The sequence below is a fragment of the Notamacropus eugenii genome, chromosome 5, assembly GCF_028372415.1.
Source record: "Notamacropus eugenii isolate mMacEug1 chromosome 5, mMacEug1.pri_v2, whole genome shotgun sequence".
Lineage (NCBI taxonomy): Eukaryota > Metazoa > Chordata > Mammalia > Diprotodontia > Macropodidae > Notamacropus > Notamacropus eugenii.
In genome coordinates, this window is record NC_092876.1 from 146,760,161 (window position 1) to 146,786,518 (window position 26,358).

Consider the following 26,358-nt stretch of genomic DNA (forward strand, 5'->3'; position numbering starts at 1 on the left):
CAGTAAAGCAATGTGGAATATCACAAAATATGTGGAGGAGAGTAAACTATAAAAATATGGTCACGGAAGCAAAAGACCTGATTAAAAATCAATTATAAACAACTCTGGCAAAATTTCAGGTTACAAAATAAACTCACACAAATCTTCTGCATTTCTATATATTACTAACAAAGCCCAACAGCAAGAGATAGAAAGAGAAATTCCATTTAAAGCTATGGTAGACACTATAAAATATTTGGGAGTCTACCTGCCAAAGCAAACCCAGGGACTACATGAACACAATTACAAAACACTTTTCACACAAATAAAGTCAGATCTAAGTAAGTGGAAAAACATCAGTTGTTCATGGGTGCGCCAAGTCAATATAATAAAAATGATAATTATACCTAAATTAATTTGCTTATTCGGTGCCATACCAATCAAACTATCAGATAATTATTTTGTAGAGCTAGAAAAAATAATATCAAAATTCATTTGGAAGAACAAAAGGTACAGAATATCAAGGGAATTAATGAAAAGAAATGCTAGGGAAGGTGGTCTAGCTCTACCACACCTCAAATTGTGTTATAAAGCAGCAATCATCAAAACCATTTGGTACTGGCTAAGAAAGAAAAGGGTAGGCCAGTGGAATAGGTTAGGTACTCAAGACACAGTAATCAATGAATAGCATAATCTACTGTTTGACAAACCCAAGGATCCCAGCTTCTAGGATAAGAACTCACTGTTCAACAAAAATTGCTGGGAAAACTGGATAACAGTGTGGCGGAAACTGGGCATAGACCAATGTGGCACTGTACACAAGAATAAAAGTCCATATGGGTACATGATCTAGGTATAAATATTGATACTATAAACGAATTAGGGGAGCAAGAAATAGTGTATTTATCAGATTTATGAGAAGGGAAGAATTCTTGACTAAACAAGAGATAGAAAACATTATGAAGTGCAAAAGATAATTTTCATTACATTAAATTGAAAAGTTTTTGCACAAACAAAGCCAATGCAACCAAGATTAGGAGGGAAACAGAAAACTGGGAAAGAATTTTTGCAACTAGTGTCTGGGATAAAGGCTTCATTTCTAAAATATATAGAGAACTGAGTCAAATTTACAAGAATACAAGTCATTCCCCAATTGATAAATGGTCAAAGGATATGAACAGGCAGTTTTCAGAGGAAGACATTAAAGCTATCCATAGTCATATGAAAAAATGCTCTAAATCACTATTGATTAGAGAGATGCAAATCAAAATAACTCTGAGATGCCACATCATACCTCTCAGATTGACTAACGTGACAAAATAGGATGATGATAAATGTTGGAGAAGATGTGGGAGAGTTGGAACACTAATTCATTGTTGGTGGAGCTGTGAGCTAATCCAACCATTCTGGAGAGCAATTTGGAACTATTCCCAAAGGGCTACAAAAATGTGCATACCATTTGACCCAGCAATACTGCTTCTAGGACTGTACCTCCAAGAGACCATAAAAATGGGAAAAGGTCCCACATATACAAAAATATTTATAGCAGCTCTCTTTGTGGTGGCCAAAAACTGGAAATCAAGGGGATTCCCATCAATTGGGGAATGGATGAGTAAATTGTGGTATATGAATGTAATGGAATACTATTGTGCCATAAGAAATGATAAACAGGAAGACTTCAGAGAGGCCTGGAAAGACTTATATGAACTGATGCTGAGTGAAAGGAGCAGAACCAGGAGAACTTTGTACACAGCAACAACCATAGTATGCAAGGATTTTTCCTGGTAGACTTAGTAGTTCATTACAGTGCAAGGACTTTAAAAATTCCCAGTGGTCTCTTAAGACAAAAAAGCCTTCCACATCCAGAGAAAGAACTAGAGAATTTGATCGCAGAATGGAGCAGATCATTTTCTTTTGTATTACGTTTTGGTTTGTTTTATGACTTCTCCCATTCACTTTAATTCTTCTATGCAACATGAGTAAGGTGAAAATGTATTTAATGGGAATGTATGTGTAGAACCTATATAAAATTGTATGCCATCTTGGGGCGGGTGGGGGGGAGAAAGGGGGGAAGGAAGGGAAGGGAAGGGAAAAAAAATCGAAGTTATATGGAAGTACTATAGAACACTGAAAACAAATAAAATAATAAAACAAAGAATCAATCAATTATTAGGCAATTATCAAGCACCAATTATGTGTGAAACACTATACTGTGTGTTGTGGAAGAAGTATCAAAATACACAGGGCATAAATGTAAAGAAAGTCAACAGAAACAAAGCCTAAGTAGTTAACCACAAGGCAGCCTGAGAAGAAGAGTGCTGGGAAAGGCTTCATGCTTCAAACAGCTGCTTAAGTTTCATCATAAAGGACAGAAAAAGTGAGGAGGGAGGGAGCACATTCAAAGATAGAGGAAAGACAGCCAGCACCAAGGCACAGAGACCAGAGAAGCACAGTTGTGAGGGAGGAAAAGAAAAGTACAGTTTGGTTGGATCAGAGGGTGCAGGAGAGGAAATAATGATCAAAGAGGCTGCTGAGACAAGTTGGAACAAGGCTGTGAAAGCCTTTTAAAACCAGAGAGGAGCTTATATTTGAATCTTCAGGCAAAAGAAAGGGACAGAATTTACTAAGTAGGGGAGTGACATGGTCAGATCTGCATTTAAAGTAAATAAATTGAGAGCTATAAATACCAAAATCACTAAAAATTACCTTGCACACTGCATTACTTTTGAAAAAAATTCAAAAAACTTTAAATTTACTCCATCCGTCTGGGAACAGCATCCTCCGGTTACAGTTTGAATTATTCTAGCCACTAAAACTCTATTAATATCTTTAGATGGTTTGAGATACAATGTACAATATAGAGCCAGAAGTTCTAAAAAAAAAAAAAAAGACCAAAATTAGTTACAATACTAATTTCTTTTCACTCTAAAGAATTTTTAACTTAGAATGTTAAATGTTTTAAGTGAATCAAAATGTTCTACTACTTGCAAAATATAGATACAATAATATTTTGTAAAGTACATGTCATCATTAAAGCATTTACCTGTAACAATGCTGTTCTGACATTTTAATTAAAACATTATCGAAAAAATTATGCACATAGTACTCAACAAATGTTGGTTGAATTGAATATAGATACAAGAAAATTGTTTTCATGAGTTGATCACTACTTCTAAGTTCAAAAGCCAGGAAACTGGGCTTTAATGGTATATGATTTCAGATAGCAAAAAGAGCACATCTTCTGCAAAAACTGAATGACATTTGATTTTTAATATAATTTACTGATGTGTGGGATTAGTTAATGGTAGAATGGCTATGGAAAGACAGGCACACTAATGCACTGATGGTAGAGAGTTGTGAACTGATCCAGTCATTCTGGAAAGTAATTTGGAATTATACTAAAAATATGATTAAAATGTTCATGTTCTTGGAATTAGAGAACCCACTCCTAGGCATATATACCAAGAGGGTCGATGACAAAAAGAAAAACCCCACAGAAACCAGAAAATTTATGGGAGCATTTTTTCCAAGCAGCAGAGAACTGGAAACAAAACAAATGATCACTGATTAGGGAATATCTAAATGAGCTGAATGTACTAAATATCTGAATGTACTCTGCAGTAAGAAATAATGACTATAAACATATAGAAAGATTTGCATGAAAAGAAATATGCAGAAGCAGGAAAACAATATACTACAACAAAACATCAATATATTATAACAAAAGAATGAAAATCAAATGTTATGCAACTATAATGATCAGGCACAGCCCCACAGAAAAGGCATTTGAACACATCTCCCTCACATTCTTTGCAGATGAGAGGGAACTACAGGTGCAGAACCCTGTATATAGTGTCAAATTTTTTCACTGTATTCTGCAGAATTTAAAAAAATTTTTTTATTTTCTTTTTTTATTTGTTATAAAAGTTAGCTCTCTGGGATAGTAAAGGAATAATACATTGAAGTGCATGAAATAAAAAAACCAAATCAATAAAAATGTATTTTTAAAAAAAGAATGTATATCAATCTTTCTTACATATGAATCAATAAAGTAAATCAGTCTTCTTTACTTATAAATGACCAGAAAACTCACAAATTTTTTGTGACATCAAAGGGAAAATAAATATATTCAGGCATATAATAGGCAATCTCTTATGGTATGACTGAAGTAGAAAATTAATCCCTATCTGGCAGTCCTTCCTTTCTTCAGAATTCTATTTTCACACGTATTATTTATTTCAACAACATTCATTCCTATAAAATAGACAAAAGCAGGAAACAGGATACCTATGTTCCATATTAAGAAACTGAGTTAAAAAGAGCAAAATATGTTGCCTAAGTCCTATTTACTGAGTTAAGATAGAGCTCACTTCCACAGATTAAAAATTTAAAAGAAATTTAACCAGTTAAAAGTTGGCATGAGAGTCCAAGCTTAGTCTTTACTAACTTGGAATGCTTAGAAGATGCAAAAGAAACTGTAAAGTATAGATTCCTTCTTGAAAGTAGAGAAAAGGTAGGTAGGAGTGGCTTTGCTTCTGCTTAGAAGGAAAACAGAGAGGTATGAAAGGAGAGTTTTTAAGATTTTATGGTTTTCCTTCATCTTTTCTATGATTAGAAAAAGGGAAAATAGAGCAACAGGTCTTAACAGGAAGACACTGTTAAGTAAAACCTTGAGACCTAAAAAGAATCAATTGAAAAGGCAGAGACTAAGATAAAGAAATGCTATTACTTCTGAGTCTCTAAAAGCTGACACCACCTGAGCATTCTACCATCAAAATTTTAAAGACTGAAGGTAGAGCCTTAGAATCAGAGGATGAGAGACCAAAAAAACCTTAAAGGATATCCAGTCCAACCCTTTCTTTTCCAAATCAGGAATCTATAACGGTAATTTAAATGGGAAGATCTTTCCCATTCATTAATAGACCCATGTGATCTTCTTGAGTCACATAAGCTGAAGTCACATGGAGCCTGTGGTGGGAGGAGTTTGTTGAATGGGTAGAACAGGAAGGGTAAACAGGAAGAGGTAGATCTAGAGCAGAGGTGAGAGGACATTTGGTCAGAGAGCAATCAGAGCTAGGAAGGATGCAGGCAAGTAGGCAGCTGGCTAGTGTGAGTGAAAGGGCTTGTTTGTGATTCTGTTTAAGGGAGACTGCTTGTGATTTGTCTAATGGAGCTGGTTTGTGGGAAGCCTAGCAGGGGGAAGGCTTGGGGATGGTGCTGTCTTCTGCATTGTTATTGTGTGTAGATTATGATGGATTTGGCTTTCTGATGTCTGAAAAATGTTTTGGTTCTATTTTCCATGTGGAGAGTCTGTTGTATTTTGCAATTCAGAATTGCATCAGGATATTCATGGCCACCATAGGCACTGTGAATATCTCACTGGCACTGCAGAACCTGAAGCCAAGAAATGGATGAGGCATGAATCAAATCCATATCTGTGGTGTCAAAACAAAGGTTCTTTTTCCACTGCAACAGATCTAGTACTACAGAAAGTGTAACATAAATATGAAGATATTATGAAAGTTTCTACCTCAAAGAAAAATCACAGAATTTCTTTACAGACAGCTTAAAAGTTAACTGCTCTTATTCTGAACATAGAATTTTGCATTCCTTACAAAAGCATGTTTTAGGAATGTTACATTTCTGATTTACCTATCACATAAATTATAATATTTTATTGTCTATTTTAAAATATATTTTATTACATAATGCTTTATTATATAAATTATAAATATATCACTAAATGTTTAACTTGACTAAGAAACTGGCACATTTTTCTTTTCTTCTCTTAACTGGACATAAATGAATAGCAAATCCAAAATCAAAATCTAGTGGACAATTCAAACTACAGGTACATGGGAGCACAGAAAGAGTCTGAGATGTTAAGCCCATGTGAAATTTTTTAAAAAATCAATTATATGAAATATTAAAAAAGAAAAAAGAAAAAATGTGACAACTCAAGAATAAGAATTTCCTGACTGCTGCATTACTTTATTTCAAAGTGACTCAACAACAAAAAACTTGCAAACAAACCAGAGGGAGAATACCTGACCAGTGATGTTGAGATATTTCACACCAGTATTTCCTTACTGAAAGAATGTCCTTAAGCAATATATTACTACAATCAGCTCCGTAAGTAGCTCCATTAGAGGAATCCTTCACTGTGTCCATGACATAATTTAGAAGCTCTTGACATTTCAACCTGGGGGCCCCTGGTAAAAAAGAATAGAAGAGCAGCAATGAAAATATAATGAAGTCTTATAAAACAAATTAGCAATATTATATAAAGGCAATAGTTTAGAGGATTTCATTTTTTAAAATTCCTTTGACTATAATCCTAATTAAGAAATAGATAGCAGACATTTATTAGATTTAAACTCAAATAACTCAAAAGGTGTAATAACTATTCCTAGGATTTTCTGAGGTTTTTTTTGGTTAAAGGTTAAGTTCCAAATTTCTCCCTCCCTACCTTGCTCCAGAAAAGGCCAGTTGTTGTATGTTATAATATGTTAATAATATAAACAACATATAATATGTCCCTTACTTTTATTTGCACATTTGATGAAGTATTTAACCAAGCTGCTAATTTCTTGCATCTTTTTCTGTCTGGAGGCTTGTGTTGAAGCTGATACATTCGATTTTGCTGTTCGCAAACATTCTGTTTCCTTCTGGATGTATTTTTGCAGAAACCTTCAGGAAGGTAAAATATATTTTAAAAAATCATCATCTGCAGGGATTACTTTAACATCTTTAAAGAGTTCATGCAACCAAAAATGGAATTCTTTTAAGTGTTTCATTTCAACTCACATCCCCTCTAGATTAACCAAATAAATTGCTTTCTTCAATGACATTCTATCATTCTCTTATAGACCCAGAGTGATGGATTTGAGTCAAGAAGATCTGAGTTCAAATTCTGCCTTAGATATCTTACTAGCTGCGTGACCTCAGGAAAGCTGTCTTGGTTTACTAATCTATAAAATGGGGATAATAAGAGTCCCTATTTTACAAGACTGTTGTAAGAACCAAGTGAGAAAACACATTCAAAGTGCTTTGCAAACCTTAAAGCACTATACAAATGCTAACTATTAGAATTTGTATCATCAATCAGTTCTTTCTACTCTTACTTTCTGTTACACGTTGGCTTCCTTCAATTTAGTCATATTAATATCTGAGTTCTTCCTTGCAGGGAATTCAACTTCAATTTTTTCTTACTCTTTTCCCATAGCATCATTCATACACGAAATATTTGTAATTTTTCCCATTCTACAAGCAACAATGTCCACAGCCTGCGAAGACAGCTCTCCTAGCTCAGTCAGACACACTAGGTTCAGAAGGGTATACTATTTTCAGAATAGGGCTACAACATATGCAAAGAGTATAAAAGATATACACACACACATATATATACACCCACATAAGCATATATATTTAATTATGCTTATTTTGCCTGAATTAACCTGGAACTAAATGGAAACACTATGTCTTTTCTATTCTATAATCTTGAAAAACAGAATTCAAAATGGCACCAGATACTGTAACATATACAAATATTAATTAATACAAAATTTTAATGATAAAATACCCCATAAACACCTATCTCCAATGATTTACTGTGACATGAAGGTAACCCTGAATTCTTAAAGAAATAAAAACCCTGACAAGTTCTACCAAATTCAGAGGATAAACTGCATCTCTTATCTTAAGTATTCGATTAAGTAAGTGTGGGCAATCTCAAAACCACAAGTCAGGTACTAGGAGATGAATTATTTGTTCATGGTGGTCCATGAGATAGATAAAAATAGAAAATGGTATTTAGTCCTATGCAATATCTTCTGTTGCAGGGTGGCAGAATAAGATACAAATGTTACAGAGAATCATGCCTTCAACAAAAATTAATATAACTTGGTACTTTGAAATCTTAGTCCAACAACTAAGTTCACACACTACTGAAAGAAATGACCTATATTCATACTGACATTATCACTACAAATGAAACGAAATAAAGGTGCAGCTACATGAAGGGATGGTTAACTGATTCCCTTGGCTAGGCAAATAAAAGGTCAGGCAGAACTGGTTTTATCGTGTGAAAAATGGCAAGAAAAAGCACTTCACATGATAGGTGGCCATTTCATCTCACAGTGCACTTAACATAAGCAAGAGTATCACAATCATTTCAATTTATATGTCAGCCTTAGTTGTGGAAGATGAAGTTGACACCTTCTATTAGGAAACCGATCAAATCTTCTAAAAACACATCAGTACGTATCTATACACCTGATGACAAATACAAAAGTGGGCAAAAGTTGGGTGAAGTACTAGAAAACAAGATTTGGAATTAAGAAATAAAAAAAGACAAAGACCTGTAGATCACTCAGAAGGCTCAAATCTATGTAAATTGGATACCTTAAGTTCAATGAACACTTATTTAGTGCCTACAATAGGCAAGGTACAGCTAGGTGCCATAATATTCAAGAAGAGATGGATGGCAAATTTGTTGGTTTCTTTTAACAATGATGCTTTGCTTCAAGGAAAAGTTCTCATGGACAGAAGTTATATTGAGGAAATGATAATGATATATAAAAGCATCAATAAAACACTTAAAAAATAAAATGAGAATCAAAACACTGGACATGGCAAACACTAAAAATCTTTTAAAAAATGAAATTATATCTTTATTGAAAAGAAACAAATAGTTATCAATGCTCAGGTTGTTTCAAAACCAGCTGTCTATGTATAATTACATTATCGAGTAGTTAGAGCAAAGAACAAAATTAACATGAAATTAGAAGTATAAGGATAAGAAGATGACATTGTATGGAATCATAACAATTACATTCATTTTAAATAAACTATTGACTCCAAAAAGAAATGAATGATGAAAATTAAAATGGACTTTGATTATCAGTCAAGAAAGTAGGCAAAAAAACTTTAAGCTAAGAAGCAAAAGCATTCTAGGCAAGGGGTGCCGCTAATGCAAAGGCAGGAAATCAGAAGACAGGGTGTCCTGCAAGAGGAACAGCAAGTAGCCAAGTGAAGCTGGATCACAGGGAGAGCAAAAAGGGGTGAAGTATAAGAAGACTGGAAAGGTAGAAAGGGGCCAGGTTTAAAGGGCTATGAATACCAAACAAAAGATTTTATGTTTGATCCCGAAGGTAAAAGGGAGCCACTGAAGATTGGTGAAGAGAAGGGTAACATGGCCAAACCTATGTTTTAAGAAGCAGCTGAGTAGAAGGTGGACTGGAGTCCAGATGAGAGGTAATGAGGGCCAGTACTATGGTGGTGACTGTGAAAGGAAAGAAAAATAGAAGTAAACAAGAGATGTTATAAGGGTAGAAAAGACAAAATCTGACAACAGATTAGATATGTGGGGTGAATACAAGGGAGAAGTTAATGATGACAGAGACCTAGAGTTATAGGAAACATGGTGGTGCCCTCAACAGTAAAAAGAAAGTTGGGAAACACTAAGAGCTTTGGGGGGAAAGATGAATTCTATTTTGAACTTGTTTTTGAAATGATGATGAGACATCCAATTCAAGATGTCCAAAAGGAAGTTGGTCATATGAGAACAGAACTCAGGAAGAGATTAAGGTTGGATACAGAGATCTGGTAAATATTCACATACAGATGATAACTGAATCTATGGGACCTGATAAAACCATCACATGAAATATATATAGAGAAAAGAAAGTCCAGGATAGAAGGGAGGATCTGAAAGGAAATCTAGGTAATATAATAACAAAAGATAGCAATAAAAATTTAGTTTCTAAAAAGAGAAAAAAAGATTCAGCAGCACTTGCACTTTGTTACCCCCCCCCCAAAAAAAAGCACGTCATTTAGTAGAGCAAATTTAGTTTCTATTCCAACAATACATCTCCCACGTTTATGTTAAAATCATAGATGATTCCTTATTGAAGACAGTCAGCAATAACTTTATTAAACAATCCTTTGTTGATTATTATCAACTGAGTCACAAAACAAGAAAGCTTATGGTCCCCAAAGGTGCTCACCAGTAGTTATCTTGCATCAAAGCAAACATGGAAGGACTGATTAGAGATGCTGAGATTTTCAGATGCTCCTGTTTGCACCTAATAATGCTAAAATATAATGACTGCACTGAACCCCAGAATCTTTAAGCTCTTCTCAATCAGATTCACAGATGCTTAGAGAAATTAACATATGAATTCATACAGGAAAATCAAGTAGAAAAGAATACAATTCATTCACACAGTGTGGATGGACAGCTGGCTTTGGAGTATTGAAGAATTCAAGTTCCATCAGAAAAACCTGGAAAGACTTACATGAACTGATGCTGAGTGAAATGAGCAGAACCAGGAGAATATTACACACAGTAACAGTTACAGTGTGCAAAGATTAATTTTTGATGCACTTAGCCCTTCTCAGCCATGCAAGAACCTAAAACATTTCCAAAGGACTCATGATGCAAAATGTCATCCACATCCAGAGAAAGAACTATGGGGTAATAATGCAGAATGAAATAGACTATCTTCTCTTTTGTTGTTTTCTTTTTCTCATGGATTCTCTCATTTGTTAAAATTTTTCTATGCAATGTGATTAATGTGAAAATGTGTTTAATGGGAATGGATGTGGAAATGGATGTTGAAAACTGAAAACAAATACATTAATAAATTTGGGGGGAAAAAAAGAATTCAAGTTCCATCCCTGACCTACATTGGCTGTCACAGGATCATAGATTTAAAGTTGGATAGAACCCGAGAGACCATGTAGAATAACTCTCATTTTAAAGATAGGAAACTGAGATTTAAGTCATTCAACCTCTAAGTACTCCAGAAAACACTCTAAGTTGCAAAGAAAGTGTCCATTAGTACTGGTAGAGAAACAAGATATATATGAACTGATGCACAGTGAAGTAAGCAGAACCAGGAAAGCAATAATCATACACAAGGCAACAACAACGTAAATGGAAATAACCTAAAAAAGAAACTGAAAACTATGTAATTATAATGAACATGCTTATCTCCAAGAGAAGAGATGGAAAAAATTCACCTCTCTCCTGCTTTGCAGAAGTGGGTCACTTTCAGTGCAGAACATTATAGACACCACCATACTCTGCTGTTATATGTGCTAATTTTGCTGAACTCTTCCTTTTCTTCCAATTTTTTTTTCCTTTGTTACAAGAAATGGCTCTCTGGGTAGGGAAAGATGAAGGAATTTATTCCAAAATGAAGTCACTGAAAAAATAAATCCTGTGAAAATCCATTTTTTTTTAAATTTTAAAGAAATCACAATTTCTGTGTATTCTATGTAAAGTCATGACTCTAATGGACTGTATCTTTTGACTTAAAATTAATCGTCGTAGCCAAACGAATGCTGCTGCAGTTTTCTAACAGTCAACTTCCTTCTTACACTGGCTTAAGTAATTTTTTTATTGAATTGTTATGACATTATTCTCACTTTCTTCCTAGTTGTCTCATTTCAACTTATCACACAACAATCTATCATGTTAGGGAAAATTAGTTGTTGGTGACTTTATATACTTCCATAATATCTTAAGAGCTTAAGACCTAACAAGTCTTATTTTCACCCCATAATATGAAATCATTAAGTCCTAAGATCAACATCCATTCCAATGACTCAATTAAATGAATTTTTATAACCTACTTGCAAGATGTTTAAAATATGCTAAACTTTATTTAGCATTTGACAAAAGAAAAATGTGAACCTACTTATTAATCTTTTTAAATTCTTCATATAAAAGTAACACTTTTAATGTTTTGAACCAAAGAAAATTTATCAAAAAATTATTTTGTGTAAAACACTGCCGTTTAGAAAATGATAATATAAAGTCTAAAGCATAAAAGGAAAATTAAGAGTAACACATTAAATTATATAAATAATGGCTGGAAAAGGAAGGAACAAAATTTATTCAACAAAATACCTAAAAACAGCATCCCAGTTCAAGTATTTTCCTTGTCTAGAATCAGAGTTCCGATCCAAATGCTTAACTGTTTCAGGATCTCGGATCAAATGCTTGAATTTCTCAACTTCTTTCTGAAAATATATTTTAATATGAGTTATTATTAATCTATATCTTTGAGATAAGAACACTGTTTAAATCGATGTTATTCATTACCCTTCGTTCTGTAGCTCTGTCATTTTCAAGTTGACGACAGCAAACTAGTAAATCATGTAAATCAAGACTCATGTTCAAATTGTCAGTTCACACAACAGAGACCTATAAGGAAAAAACAAGGCAATGTTATAAATAAAACATAAATTAAGCATAAAATGGAATGACTAGAAGTCTACTATTTAGTTGTTTCTAAAAAATTTCTACATTGCTAGGAGCATGGAATCATGTTAGTGAAAGTAATTCAGGATTCAGCTTTGACAAGGGACAGTGGAGGTAAGACAAATGAGATAGGACAGTCTAGAGCTAAAATGGCCAATGGGTTGAGGTTGGAGAAAAAGGAAAAGTGAAGTCAAGGAAGGAATAATAACCTAGAATACACTGAAAGGATTAACAGACTGAAGGGCTTCATGAGAGTGAAGAAAAGGTTTAGTAGGTGTAAGGAACAGGGTTAGGAATAATCCATGTTGATGAGGCTGACTTCTGCCCAGCAACAATGACAGCCTTGCCTAAGTAACAGAGAGCTCTAATTGTTAACAAGAAAACTTTATTTTAGCCAATATCCTGTATATGTGACTTAACTTTTATGGTTTATGACCATATCCGTGAATGTTGCAAGCTAAATCCCGTTTTGTCATCACATCATTGAACTGTTTTGGATGTACCCAGCACACCTGCTTCCCTTTCCTAACATCCTTCCCTATGATTAACTGCCCACATAGGAGCATATGCCATTCCCAGATGAGTGCCTAAAACTTGTATATAAAAGTAAGCCCCTGTCCTTCTCCAAACTGCTAGTGCCCCTAAGGACTAGACAGCTGCTTTAGTGTCAATAAAGCTCTCTTGACTAGGAGAATATTTGCTTCTTGAATTTTTTCCAGATGATCAGACTCCTGAACCCTACAAACCACATCACATGTAATGTCACTTCCTATAAAATGCACACTTCTTAAGGACAGAAACTGTTTCATTTAAGTCTTCTTATCTCTAGCATGTAGATCCATGCCTGACACATAGTGAGCACTGCATCTCTGGGAAGTTAATGATAAGGCTATGTCTCTCATGTTTCCTTGTGGAGAAAATGGAGAGATACAGGTTAAATGAGAGGCAAGATGGTAATAGGTTAAATCACCTAACCCAAAGAGCAGTCATTAATGGTTAAATGTAAAGTTGAAAGAGCATACCTACAGAAGTATTATAATCCTTCTCCTTCTAATAATTAACATTTTTAACAATGACTTAGATTAATTATAAATCAATCAATAAGAATATATTAAGTGCTAAATCTATTTGTTTCCTCTAGGGATTAAAAATAATCCCCAACTGCTGAAAGCAAGCACAGGAAGACTAGATGGGGGGGAGAGTACAACACTAAGATGGTAACTGTGACAAATATTGAAAGGATTGTCATGTAAAAGAGTAATTAGACATGCCTGGCCCTAGATATGCAGATATCAATTCAATATAAGGAAAATCTTCACAACATAAGTGCTATCAAGAAATAGAATTGGCTGACTAAGGGGGTAATGGTTACTTCTCTGCACGAGGTGTCCAAGCAAGAAGCTAGATTAATAGTCACTGTGGTGGACTTCTTCAGTACAACCACATGACGAAAGAGGATCCCTTGTAACTGTTATTCTGTGAATAAAATGTAGGTGAAGTGGGATTTGAACCCAGTCCAGTTTCCTTCCTCTTTTCCCTGAGCAACAGTAGACTAAAACAATACTTCTGCAAAGTAGTTTCCATTTATAATAATATGACTACATGTAGATATATAGACAAGGGAAGGAAAGAGAAAGGGAGAGAGAAAGGGGGAGAGAAGGGAGAGAAAGAGAAAGAAAGAGAGGGGAGAGGGAGACTTCGCATCATACATTAAAGTCTTGAAAATGTTTTCATGTCATATCTAGTTGTATCAACAATATTGCAAGGTATACAAATCAGGAATTATCATCTCCATTTTACATGAGGACACAAAGGAACACACAAGAAGGTAATTTTCTACAAATGAGAGAAAAACATTAGAAAAAAAGAACCAAAATATGTAGAAGTTCTGGAAAGTTCTTTTCTGGAAAATTTTAATTATAAAACTATGTAAAATGCTTACATATATGTACACACACAGTCACCTTCTACCCATCCAAATCTCATCATCTTATGGGATTTACCTTAATACCCATCTTTTCCATAAAGTCTTCTGGCACTCAGAATCAAAGAATTTTAGAATAAAAAGCTTCAGTTTATCCATTATATCTCCCCTTCCCCCAAAAATGCTGAGAAAATTCTTCCTCATGTCAAGCCAAGAAACCTCTTTCCATCTAACTTCCCATCTATTCATTTTAGTTTTTCCCTTTGTATCCACCTCAGATAAAAGGCTGGATGGAAAATTATCTTTGACTGCTCTACTCACACAGTCACTACACTCCTTCAAGCCCCCATCACCTCTTGCCCCAACTATTTCAATAGTTCTCCTAACCGAACTTTCCCCACTGCAATTCAGCCACCATATGAGCTGCCAAAAATGTTCCTAAAGCACAGGTCTAAGTTATTCCCCCACTCAAAATCAGTGACTCCACAATGCCTTCATGAATCAAACATAAACACCTTTGCTTGGCTTTTAAAGACCTTCACAACCTGACTTCCTTATACTTTTTTGGCCCTGTTACACATTACTACTTTTCTAGCATTCTACACTCCATCTCCTGTCCTCATCTCTTTGCCCTGGCTGAACTCCAAGCCTTGCATTCACTCCTTTTTCATCTCTAGCTCAGAATCCCTTATTTCATTCAAAACTCCACCGAGGCACCAATTTCTACATGAAGCTTTTCCTGATTTCCCTCCTCCAACTACCACCTTGTATTTATTTTGTATATGTTTACTTACATGTAGATATGTTTACGTAGTATTTCTCACAGAATATAAGCTCTTTGAGGGTAGAGTGTGTTTCAATTATGTCTTTGCATTCTCAGTATAGTCTAGCCCCAGTGTCTGGCACACAGAAGGAGATTAATAAATACTGATTGATGAACCATTTGCAAATCACACTCCCCCCAATCTCAAGTTTTCTCATTGATAAAATGAGGATAACACTTGCACTACCTACGTTACAAGATTGTTTCCAGGTCTACAAAGTCCTTTCCTTATAGAAGTACATGAATGTGTTATTATAAAAAAAAAAAATTAATATCCTACATGTAACAGCTTTTCCAATATTTTAAAAGGTCCATAAAGTCCTACCTATTATTTTTCAGGAAAACCCTTCCCATTCTTTTTACCTATTTCCTCTTAAAATAAAAAACTGAAATCTGAAGAAATGAATTAAAATAATGGGCCCACCACTAAATAGTTATGTGACTTCTGAACTTCAGTTCCCCATACATAAAATGGGGATAATGATCATTTCATTATCTAGATCAAAAGGTCTTGGGAAAAGTTTAGTAAATCTTTAAATGTTAGTTATTTATGATTCATATTGAGTAAGCCCAAAGTCCAAGGATAATCACCTCTGATTTGCATAGAAAGCCACAGTCACAAGGGACCCCTGGCTCCTGCCCTGGGGTCTTATTGATTAATGAGAGGTCATTACATCAGGCTCACCCCAGTCACTCCACCAAGACAACTTTTTGCCCAAGTGATTGCATAGGACACTCCCCCTCACTACTACCTTCCTGCCCTCCTCCCCTTCCCCACCCCCTCTCTCCCCTATTTCCACTTCTAGCTCTGGGAAAAGTAAACCTAACAGAACTACCATTATAACTACTTCTGCAAAATCAATTGCCCTAAGGCTCTACTCCCCTTTGACTTTACTCTTTCCTGGCTGCCACCCTATATGTGAGGATTCCCTCATTAGAACATAAGCTCCAAGAGGACAGGGTCTGTCTCCCTTTTGCATCTGATTCCCATGGATTAGCATACAGCTTGGCACATAAGGAGTTTAATGAATGTATTTTCATTTATTCACTGAAAAGTAGAGCTGAACTTCCTAAGAATTTTGGCTTAAAATTCTAGAAGACTAACAATACACCAAAAAATGAGCAAACATAACATCTAGGTATCTTGGTATAAAAACTTAACACTTGTTAACCCTGACTAAATGAACAGTCATGGCAGCTTTGTTAACTCTTAAAAACAAAACTAGAGAGCTCACACAGGTTAACCACAGTTAATGCTAAAAATAAAGTAAAATAAAACCGAAGAGCTAACAGTGGTTATAAGCAAATTGTTTTCCTTACTCTGTTGGAGATTTCCTGTTGGAGGAGGAAACTAGACATACATGTGGCAGGGTCCCCTCTATTAGGGGACACTCCCCCCTTCATGTGGACAAATCTCAATACAAACGACCAATGGCTTCGCAGTAAGCTGTAGCCCTAACAATGGAGAGGTAACAGCAATGAGATAAATTTGATTCGCAGCAGGTCTGTTCAAAAAAATAAAAAGCTTTTATGCCAAGTTCAGGGCACAACTTGCTTGTTGAGCCCTACCTCTGGAAAACAGGTTGTCTCCTAATAGTAAAAAGAGAGAGGATCCTGACATACTCCAATGGGCATAGAAGGCCATGAAGTGGATAGAGTACGGAGCCTTTAATCTGCAAGATCTGAGTTCAAATCCAGCTGCATTACGCTCCGAAAGTCACTTAGCCTGGGGGCCTCAACTTTCTCACCTGTAAAACGGGGACGCCAATAGCGCCTCCCGGGATGGTCGTGAGTCAGATATGATCACCGTAAAGCCCTTAGCACACGCCTGGCACGTGGTGTTCTACAAACGTTCGCTGCCATTACTAACCCCGGTCTAGCCGTAGACAAAGCGCTTAACCTCCCCAGGTTTCCATGATCCCATCTAAGGTTCCTTCACAGCCGGACTCTTACGGATCGTGACTGGCAACTGCTTAACTCCCTGTAATTAATACTCGGTATTTCGGAAAGTGCCCCTCCCTCACTTCCCGGAGAGAGGAGGAGGAGGAGGTACCCAAGGTAACGGGTCACATGGGGGGCACCCGCTTCAGCCAGGTAGACCAGGTGTCCAGGATTCCACGGTTGTTCCAGCTCGGTGCTGAATGGTATGGGCAGGTGGGGGAAGCAAAGACAAACAGAAGCCACCCAGAGTCAAGAGAGGAGGATGGGGAAAAGAGAGATTGAAATGCCGGCGCTCGCCTTCAGGGCTGCAGGGGAAAGGGGAAGAGCGGAAGGGGTGATGCGCCTCCCTCCCCGCCCCCTCCCTGGGGATTTAAAGCGCTCCGCCCCGGGGTCCAGGCCCGGGGAAGTGGGGTATCCCCGGGCGGTGGTGGCCGGAGCGGACAAGGGGAAAGGGCGCCCAGATCCGCGAATGCCGAAGCAGAATCCCAAAGCCCACGGAAGCGGGACGCGCTCTCCCTCGCCCCCTACCGCAGGGCTCCGAAGGCCGCAGCCTCCAGAGGGAAGGCCGTCTGGGTCCTCTCTCCTCCTTCCAGCCTGTTCTCCCCACAGGCAGACCGCTCACAAGCTCCACACTCACGCGACAGCTCTCACTTCCGGGTTTAAACAACCCTCAGTGCGCAGGCTCCTTCCATGGCGGGAGAATCCGGGGAGATCGTAGCCTTCGTGGCTCCCTCTGCGCAAGCGTACCACTAATCCTCTCCTTTCCCCGCCCCTTTCTCCTAGGCAGCGGTACGCTAATAGGGCGCGACGTTTTAATAGAATGACCATTCTCCCTCAAGCCCCTTATTAAGATGCGCTGCGCAGGCGTGTAACCACCCAAGCTCCATTTCCTGCCCCGCCTTCCTCATTCCTGAGCGGAAATGATGTTCCTGTCAGTCAGGGTTGGGGCGGGGCGCGTTTCCGCGCCTTTCTTTCTTCCTAGGAGCGATTGGCTACAGAGGACCCAGGGGGCGGGACGAGTTGCCTCGGGTTCGGTGCAGCAGCTGACGCCGCCGCAGGGACCGAGAGATGCGGTCTCGGTGTTGCTACGCGGAAGGTTTTTGAGACGTGCCTGGGGTCTCAGAGTCCTTCTAGAGGCCTGATCATGCTGTTACCGTCCGACGTCGCCCGGCTAGTGTTGGGTGAGTGGAGCCTCGGGGCGAGCCGAGCTGGTCTGCGGCTCTGCGGCTTACCTTTGGGGAGGTGGGGTGGGCGGAGGAGACTGCCTCCCAGCCCAACCGGCGACCGGCTTCTCCTTAGCCCTGGGGGCGAAGGCAGCCCCAGGCCCCTTGGGTCGAGTAGCGCGGCTCCCCTGCCACGGGTGCCCGAGGAAGCAGACGCTCATCCCGACGGGAGGCGAGGCGGGAAGGTGAGGGCTCGGCCTCGGGGAGGACCCTGACGTGGGGGAGGAGATGGCTCTTCCCTGCCTGCCCTCAGTTATCCGCGTCAGGGCCGGGGCTGGGCGGCCTTGGAGCGGGGCGAGCACAGGCCAGGGCCTCCTGGGGGGAGCGCCTCCTGGGGGGAGCGCCTGCCGAGTCCTCAACGTCGCGTTCCGAGCCGCGGGCTTGGGAGCCCCTTCGGGAGGCTTTGGGCCGGCTCGGGCCCACGGCCTCTCGGGCGCTGCTCCACGTTTTAGAGGCACCACCGTTATATTTTTGCAGTTTTCTGGCGAGGAGAAAAGGCAGATTGGGCCTTCGTTTCCAGCCCTCCATTTGGATGACTCGGTTCCTTCCATTGTCCAGCTTGTGTTGCCGTGGTGGGGTGGGCCATTCCAGTTTGGTGGCTCAGTTTGTGTGTGTGTGTGTGTGTGTGTGTTTATATTCTCTGAAAATGTATCCACAGTTGTGTTGCTAAGGCTTGAGCCGCATATATTTTCAGAATCTGGGCCTGTGACAGAGACTTGACATATTTTTAAACTGGTTTTTAAACTAATATTGTATGGGGTTTTTGATAAGATGCGGTGTTTTCGGGGCATTTTCACTGGCTGCCCTTCATACCTGGAATTCTCTCCCTCATCTCTGCCTCCCGACTTCCTTTGAGACCTGGCGAAAAATCTCACTTCCTTTAATGCCTGTTCTTTGTTGGTTATGTCCAGTTCGTCCTGTATATAGGTCGTTGCACATTGGTATTTGCATGTTTTCTTTTTATAGATGTTCTAGATGCCTCTGTAGTAATCCTTCCTTGAATTTTGCCAAACTGAAGCTTACTGGTCTACGCTTTGAAAACATACCTTTTTGAACGTTATGACAGTATTTGTGCTCCATTCCTGTGGCACCTTCCTTTTCTCTATAATCTTTCAGAGATCCTGACAATGTCTCAGGTATCATAGCTACTGCTTTTAGTATCATAGGAAATAGTTTATCTGGACCAAGTGACTTAAACTCAAGTAGGGTAGCTAGGTGCTTTCTTAGTACTTCCCTATTCATCCTACTTCTGCTAAAAAAAGAAAAAACAACTGGAGAGATGCAAGGTAGACAGTGATACAGTTGGGTGATTGAGAATTGCTGAAATGTCCATAGTCAGAGTAATCTTTATTGGTTTGAGGTCTTCTTGGAAGTCCTTGGTAGGGTGTCCCTGGGATCTGTCCTTTGTTCTTCTTTGCTCATGTAAAAGTTTTTGTCGGTGACTTGGATGAGGTCTTTGATAGCATGCTTATCAGAGTTTCAGATAATACAAAGCTGGGAGGGATAGCTAACTCTTTGGATAACAGAATAAAGACCCCAGAATCCTGATAACCTTGGCCAACTCTAATGAAATGAAATTGACTAGGGTAAATGTAAATAAACTCTTTACTTATCTCAAAAAAAATCACTTTCACCCATGCAAAATGCAGGGGGCATGATTAGGCCAAATTTGGCCTGAAAAAGAGCTGAGATTTTAGTGAACTATGAGCTCAATATGTATCTATTGTGTGATAAAGGCACCAAAAAAAGTTAATGTGATCTTGGGTCAACATGGATATGCATAGCTTTCAGGAATACTTTCCCTACTCATACCACATCTAGAGTAATGTCTTTGATTATGAGGGCCAGAGTTCAGAAGGGACACTGATGAATTGAAGAGTGTCCAAAGAATGATGATGACCAGGATAGTGAAGGGACTTGAGTCCGTGCCATATAGAGATCAGTTTAGGTGAATTAGGAGATGAGAGGTTTAGAACACAATTCTCTTTGTGTCCAAGCAGCAGAATTAAGAACAGTGGGCAGAAATTGCAAAGTGGCACATTTAGACTTGATACCAGGTGGGAAAACTTATTAACAATTATAGTTTTCTCTGAAAATGATGGGTTCCCTGTCATTGAATGTCTTTAAACAGACTGGACAACCATTTGTTGAACGTATTGTAGCAAGGATTCCTTTTTAGATACAGATTAAAATAGTGACTGCTGAGGTCCCGTCAAACTCTAAAATCCTATGATTTGTTGAATGTATTGGGAGCCTTCAAAATCTCTGTAGCAGGGTGGAGGGCAGGTCTTGCTCTCCCAGTCTCACCCAGCCTGGAAGTGCAGCAGCTAGCTACTCATGGGCCCAGTCCTACCACAGATCAGCACAAGAGTTTAGACTCGTTCTGTTTCCAACCTGGGTCATTTCACCTCTCCATTGGCATTCTGCTTCCCTGTAAGGATCCATTTTGGTGTTGTACTTAGTAAGGACAACTGATCAGTCTTAGCACACCGTAACTCAGAACTCATGAATTTAAGCAATCTACTAACTTCAGCCTCCTCAGTAGCAGACAGGCACCACCACTCCTAGCTAGATCTCTTGAAATTGTGTGGGTACTAATGGAGCATACATGCTGTCCTTCAATTATCTTGTTCCTCTTGCCCTATGGGTGAATGACCCGTATTCTCTTTTAGCCATACTTTTTATGCTTTTCTTTCTGTGCATTTCTTCTTTGATAATATGTTGCAGACTTATTTTCACTCACCATTAAATTGTCCACTGCATAGTCATCCACAGCTTTGTCAACTAGGAACAGAAGAATAAAAATGAGAAAATATCAATAAGTATTTTGGCTTACTGTGTGCCAATCACTATATCCAGACATTGGGGATGCAAGTACAAAGAATGAAACATTCCTTACCTGTCCCTACTCTGAATCAGATTACATTCTAATGGGACACGCTGTGTGTGTGTGTGTGGAGGGGGGAAGAGGACAAAGACCGAGAGAGGGAGAACACTTAAGTGCGAAGATATAAAATGAATAAATGAATATATCCAAAGTAGTTTGGGAAGGAGGACGCTGGCTATTGGGAGGAAATGCTTCATACAGAAGATGGTGCTTGAGCCACATCTTAAAGGAAGACACTGCTAGTATAAAGGCAGGGAGATGAGACCATTTGTGAGGAAGGGGTCTGTTTGACTTATTTGCAAAGTGTGAGAGGAATTGTAATTTCCACTGAAACTGGAAAAACAAGTTGTGGCCAATGTGTATGAGGCTTTAAAAGCTAAACAGGTTTATATTTGATCCTAGAGACTCTAAAAAGCCACTAGATTTGATCGAGGAGTCACACAGTCAAATCTGCTTCAGGAAAATTAATTTGGCAGTAGTGTGTGGAGTGGAGAAAGACTAGAGGCAGGAGAACACTTAAGCAACAAGAGATGATGAAGGCTTGAATAAGTTAGTGCCTGTGTGAGTGGAGAGAAGGGATGAGATTGGAGTGCTATTGCAAAGGTAGAAATAGCAAGATTTGGCTACTGCTTGAGTATGTAGGGTGAGAAAGAGCGAATGAGGAGTTCAAAACAATGTTAAGATTACAAACCTCAGAAATTGAAAGGAAAGATGCTTTCCACAGAAACTGGGAAACTTTCCTAATGAGTTGAGTTTTAGATTCCATGTTGATTTTGAGATGTCTCTGGGCCAGTTGGTTTGAAATATCAAATAAACAATATGTGGTATGGGACTGAAGTTCAGGTGGGAGACTGGAGCTTTTTATGTAGACCCATAAGTCATCTATGTAGAAATGATAGAAAAATCAATGAGGTCTTGGGTTTTGATGAGAGATGGAAGGAAAAGAGAAGATGGCCCAGAACAAAATCTTGGGGGGGCCAAGATATGAATGGTGAGCCAGTACTGAGAGAGACTGAGAAGGAGCAGCCAGGCAAGTAGGAAGAAAAACAAGAATGAGGAATGTCATGCTAACCCAGACATCAGAGTATCCTGGAGGAGAGAGTAGTCAACGATGTTAAATATAGCCAATAAATAATCAGGAAGGACCTTTTGAGGACTGAGAGATGATTGTCAGATTGATCACTTAGAGAGCATCAGTAACTGTGGAGAGAGTTGTTGAGGTTGCAAGCCAAAGGGTTGTGGAGTGATTGAGATGAGAATAGGTGGAAGCGGTTAAATGCAGACAACTTTTTCCAAATCATTTGGCTGAGAAAGGGAGGAGAGAGCTAGGATGTTAGCTTGAGGGAATGATAAAGAATAGTGAAATATTTTTAAGGGTGAGGGAGAGTTGAGCTTGTTTTAAAGCTAGGAAGAGGAAGTTGGTTGATTGGGAGAGACTGAAGATTAAAGTAAGTAAGGATGATTGAAAAAGGGAGGGTACAGGATGAAGTAAATATGTAGAGGATTTGTCCTTTGTTAAAGAGTAGGAGAAAGGAGGGGAGTGGGAGATAGCTGTCTAGGGTTTTGAGATGAAAATGGAGAAGCAGGTGCTTAGGTTGAATGGCCTCAATTTTATCAGTGAAGTAAGAGGCTAGGTCTTCCACTGATAAAGAGGGAGTGGGGCGTTGCACTAATGGAGTGCTTGATTAAAGGAAGAGAAAGTTTGGAATAGCTTTTGTGGAGAATTAGATAGGGGATTAATTAGGGAGAAATATAAGGACTGCCTTGCTATAGCAAGGGTTTGGTTGAGACTGGATAATATGAATTCTTCAGGTAACCAGTCAGCATAGTTACTAAACTTTCTACACCTGTTGGTGACTAGGATCTCATGGGTTCATATTGGAAAGGGCAAAGACAATGCTGTGAGGAAATATTGAGGGAAGGGGGAAGGAGGCTTTCAGAATGAGCTCCTGTGATTGTAGCCTGAGGATGCTGAGCTGTCAAAGGCCGTGTGACTGAAGAATTTGCTGCTACAGGATCTTTTCATCCCTCCTTAACTCTCCCATGACTCACCTCCCCCTAGTCTCTCAACTGAGAACCTTGTCTCATATTTTACAGGGAGGAAAAATCACTTTAAACCCCTTCTTCTTCATCCTGTCATTCTAGTGCCTTCTGCCACTCTCTTCTCCTTTACCCTTGTCTCATGATGAAGTAGCCTTACCCCTTACCAAAGTTAACACCTGTACTTGTTCATGTGATCCCATTAATTCCATCTCCTTCAAAAGATTGCTCCCTCTGTCATCTCTGTTCTTTCACTTATTTTCAGTCCCTCCCTCTCTACTGGCTCATTTCCAACTCCTTTCAGACATTCCCATTTCTTCTCTATCTTGAAAAAACCCTCTCTGATGCTGCCATCCCTGATATTGTCATCCTGTATATCTCTTCTGCCCTTTGTAGCTAAACTCCTCAAAAATGTTGTCTACAGTTGCTTCCACTTTCCCTCCTTTCACTCTCTTCTTAACCTTTAACAATAAAGTATAAGTTACCAGTGATCTCTTAGTTGCCAAGTTCAGTGGCCTTCTCCCTGTCCTCATTCTTCTTGACCTCTCTGAAATTTTGACAACAACATTAATCTCTCTTCTTTAATGTTTTCTATCTCCTGGTTCTCCTCCTCCCTATCTGACTAATCTTTTTTCTGTAGTCTCTTTTGCTGGATTCTCTTCCAGATCATGCCCTCTAACCTGAGAGTTCTGTCCTGGGTCCTTTTCTCTCCTTCTCTCTTACTTCACTTGGTAAGGTCATCAGCTCCCATGAATTTAATTATCGTATCTATGCTGATGATTCTCAGAATGACTCTGTACTGACCTCCAGTCTTGCATCTCCAACTGCCTTTCAAACATCCCGAAGTAGATGTCCAGTAGATATCATTTCCAAAACTGAAGTTTTATCTTCCCTCCAACACACATACCCATAAATCCTCCCTCACCTACCTTCCCTATTAATGTAGAGTGATCTGGGATGTAAGGGGTATTCAGAGATGACTACCACTTCTGATGTGAGAGCTTGTCCCACCCTTGTGAGGGCTGTTCATCCACCTTTGGTGTCCACCTCTCATCCAATTCTTACGTGTGGCAGTACCGTGCTCAGTGGCTACACCCAGATAAAACCATCTTAGCAGACGGGCTAAACCAGGCTGAGGGTAACCAACAGGCCTTAAACCCGTTGGTAAGCTAGAGGAATGTCTGTGTGAAGACTTTCCCTAGCAGAATGGGTGAATGAGAACAGTTTATTCTAAAGGCCATAAAGGCAGCCAAAGCAGATGCTGTGGAGCATTTAGAGCTTGGTCAGACATCAGAGATGCCAAGGGCATCCACTGCATCCTGGGCCATCATTAGTCGTCTTGAATTTTATCTTGCCACTGGACTTTTACTCTGGAAGAGAGAGTGAGGTTGATGACTTTGTGCAATTCTGCTTCATTTAAATCCAGTCCATGAACGAGTCAAGATATCACCCCATGATGTCATTGGTCCTCTTCAAAAGGAAGAAAGAACAAGAGAAGGCAATACCTTCCACTCTCAGGCTCACAACCCAAGAGTCTTCCTGAACTTCTTACTCTCTCACCGCCCATATTCAATCTATTGCCAAGACTGTCCATTTCATCTTTGCAACATCTCTCAAGAATGTCACCTTCTCTCCTTTGACAATGCCACCACTCTAGTATACACTCTTATCACCTCTTGCCTGGACTGTTATAATAGTCTGCTGGAGAGTCTGTCTTCCTCAGCTCTCTCCCCACTCCAATCTTTCATTCAGTCACTAAAGTGCTTTTCCTAAAGCATAGGTCCAATCATGTTTCCTCCCTACTCAATAAACTTCCTCTTATCTTTAGGACCAAACTCAAAATACTTTCTTTGGCATTCAAAGCCCTTCATAATCTAGATCCCTCATGCCTTTCCAGTCTGCTTACATCTTTTTTTTTTGGGAGGGGAGGCAATCGGGGTTAAGTGACTTGCCCAGCTTCACACAGCTCGTAAGTGTCAAGTGTATGAGAGTGGATTTGAACTCAGGTGCTCCTGACTCCAATGGATGGTGCTCTATCCACTACACCACCTAGCTGCCCAGTCTCTTTAAGTCTTACTCCTTGGCAAGTATTCTTCAGTTTAGTGACACTGGCCTCTTGGCTGTTCTGTGAACAAGACTCTTGCCTCTGAGGGCGTTCTCTCTGGCTATCCCCCAAGCACTGGAATTCCATGCCTAGAGTGCTCTACTTCTTCTGTTGACTACTGACCTTCCTGGCTTCCTTTAAGCCCTAACTAAAATCTTGTCTTCTATACATTGTATCGTATATATTTGTTTGCATGCTGTCTCCCCCATTAAATTGGAAGCTTTTTGCAGTCACAAGGGAGCAGGCATCCTGAGGAGCAGTATCACTCTCAACTGCAAGAGATCAGGGGTCCTTTCTGGGTGAAGACCAGAATGTAGACCAGGAGAACAGTGACCACACCTCTCTCCAAATCACACCACCTTAGAAGCTCCAAAAATTTCTGGTATAGAAAAAAACTGAAGCTTGGGACAGTCCCTTTTTTCCCCCAGAACAAAGCCTAATTTTAACATAAAGTTCATAATTAAGAAATAAACTGGGAAAATAAGCAAACAACAAAAAAAAACCTGATCAGTAACTACTACTGTGGTCTAAGGGGAAATCAATACACAGACTCAGAAAAGTTAATGAAGCCAAAGTAACTCCAAGTAAAGCCTCAAAGGAAAGAAAAAGTGAATTAGACACAAGCTCAACAAAAATTTCTACAAGAGCTAAGAAATGGTTTTTGAAACAATTAAGAGTAGTGGAGAAAAAATTGAGAAAAGAAATGAAAGTGTTGCAAGAAAGTTATGAAAAGACAATGAACAACTTGGTGAAAGAGGCATAAAAATACTTAAGAAAATAACACCTTAAAAAACAAAATTGGCCTAATGGAAAAAGAGGTACACAGCTTCACTGATGAAAACAACTCCTTAAAAAGTGGAAATGATCAAATGGAAAAAGAGGTAGAAAACGTCACTGAAAAAGAGAATTCCTTAGAAATTAGATTTAGGCAAATAGAAGCTAACATCTCCACAAGACATCAAGAAACAATAAAGTGGGCAGCTAGGAGGACAAAGTGGATAGAGCACCAGTCCTGAAGTCAAGCAGACCTGAGTTCAGATCAGACCTCAGATACTAGCTGTTGATGCTGGGCAAGTCATAACTTGTGTTGCCTCCAAAAAAAAGCACAGTCAAAAGAATAGAGGAAAAAAAATCAAAGAAAAGGTGAAATATCTTAACAGAAAAAC

General features: G+C 39.0%; 2 protein-coding genes across 9 annotated transcripts in view; one reads left to right on the plus strand and one right to left on the minus strand.

The window, feature by feature from the left end:
- Positions 1 to 17,773, minus strand: part of ATM (ATM serine/threonine kinase) — a 118,407-nt gene extending 100,634 nt beyond the window's left edge. For 2 of the 8 annotated variants that reach the window (XR_011967447.1, XM_072611183.1), the window contains exons 1-6: positions 17,467 to 17,773; positions 12,092 to 12,193; positions 11,897 to 12,009; positions 6,524 to 6,669; positions 6,027 to 6,191; positions 2,686 to 2,851 (exon numbers count right to left, since the gene is read on the minus strand). Coding sequence is in view for 6 of the 8 variants with exons in the window: in XM_072611183.1 (XP_072467284.1) it covers positions 2,686 to 2,851; positions 6,027 to 6,191; positions 6,524 to 6,669; positions 11,897 to 12,009; positions 12,092 to 12,163 (662 nt within the window). In the remaining 2 variants the exon portion in view is untranslated. Of the gene's footprint in view, positions 1 to 2,685; positions 2,852 to 6,026; positions 6,192 to 6,523; positions 6,670 to 11,004; positions 11,147 to 11,896; positions 12,010 to 12,091; positions 12,194 to 17,466 lie in introns of those variants that run through there. The other 6 variants (XM_072611181.1, XM_072611182.1, XR_011967446.1 and 3 more) reach the window with 5 other exon arrangements.
- A 70-nt stretch (positions 17,774 to 17,843) lies between these two features.
- Positions 17,844 to 26,358, plus strand: part of NPAT (nuclear protein, coactivator of histone transcription) — a 48,194-nt gene continuing 39,679 nt past the window's right edge. The window contains 2 exon segments of the mRNA XM_072611186.1: positions 17,844 to 17,961; positions 17,964 to 18,119. Of these exon segments, the coding sequence (XP_072467287.1) occupies positions 17,859 to 17,961; positions 17,964 to 18,119 (259 nt within the window). The 5' untranslated portion in view covers positions 17,844 to 17,858.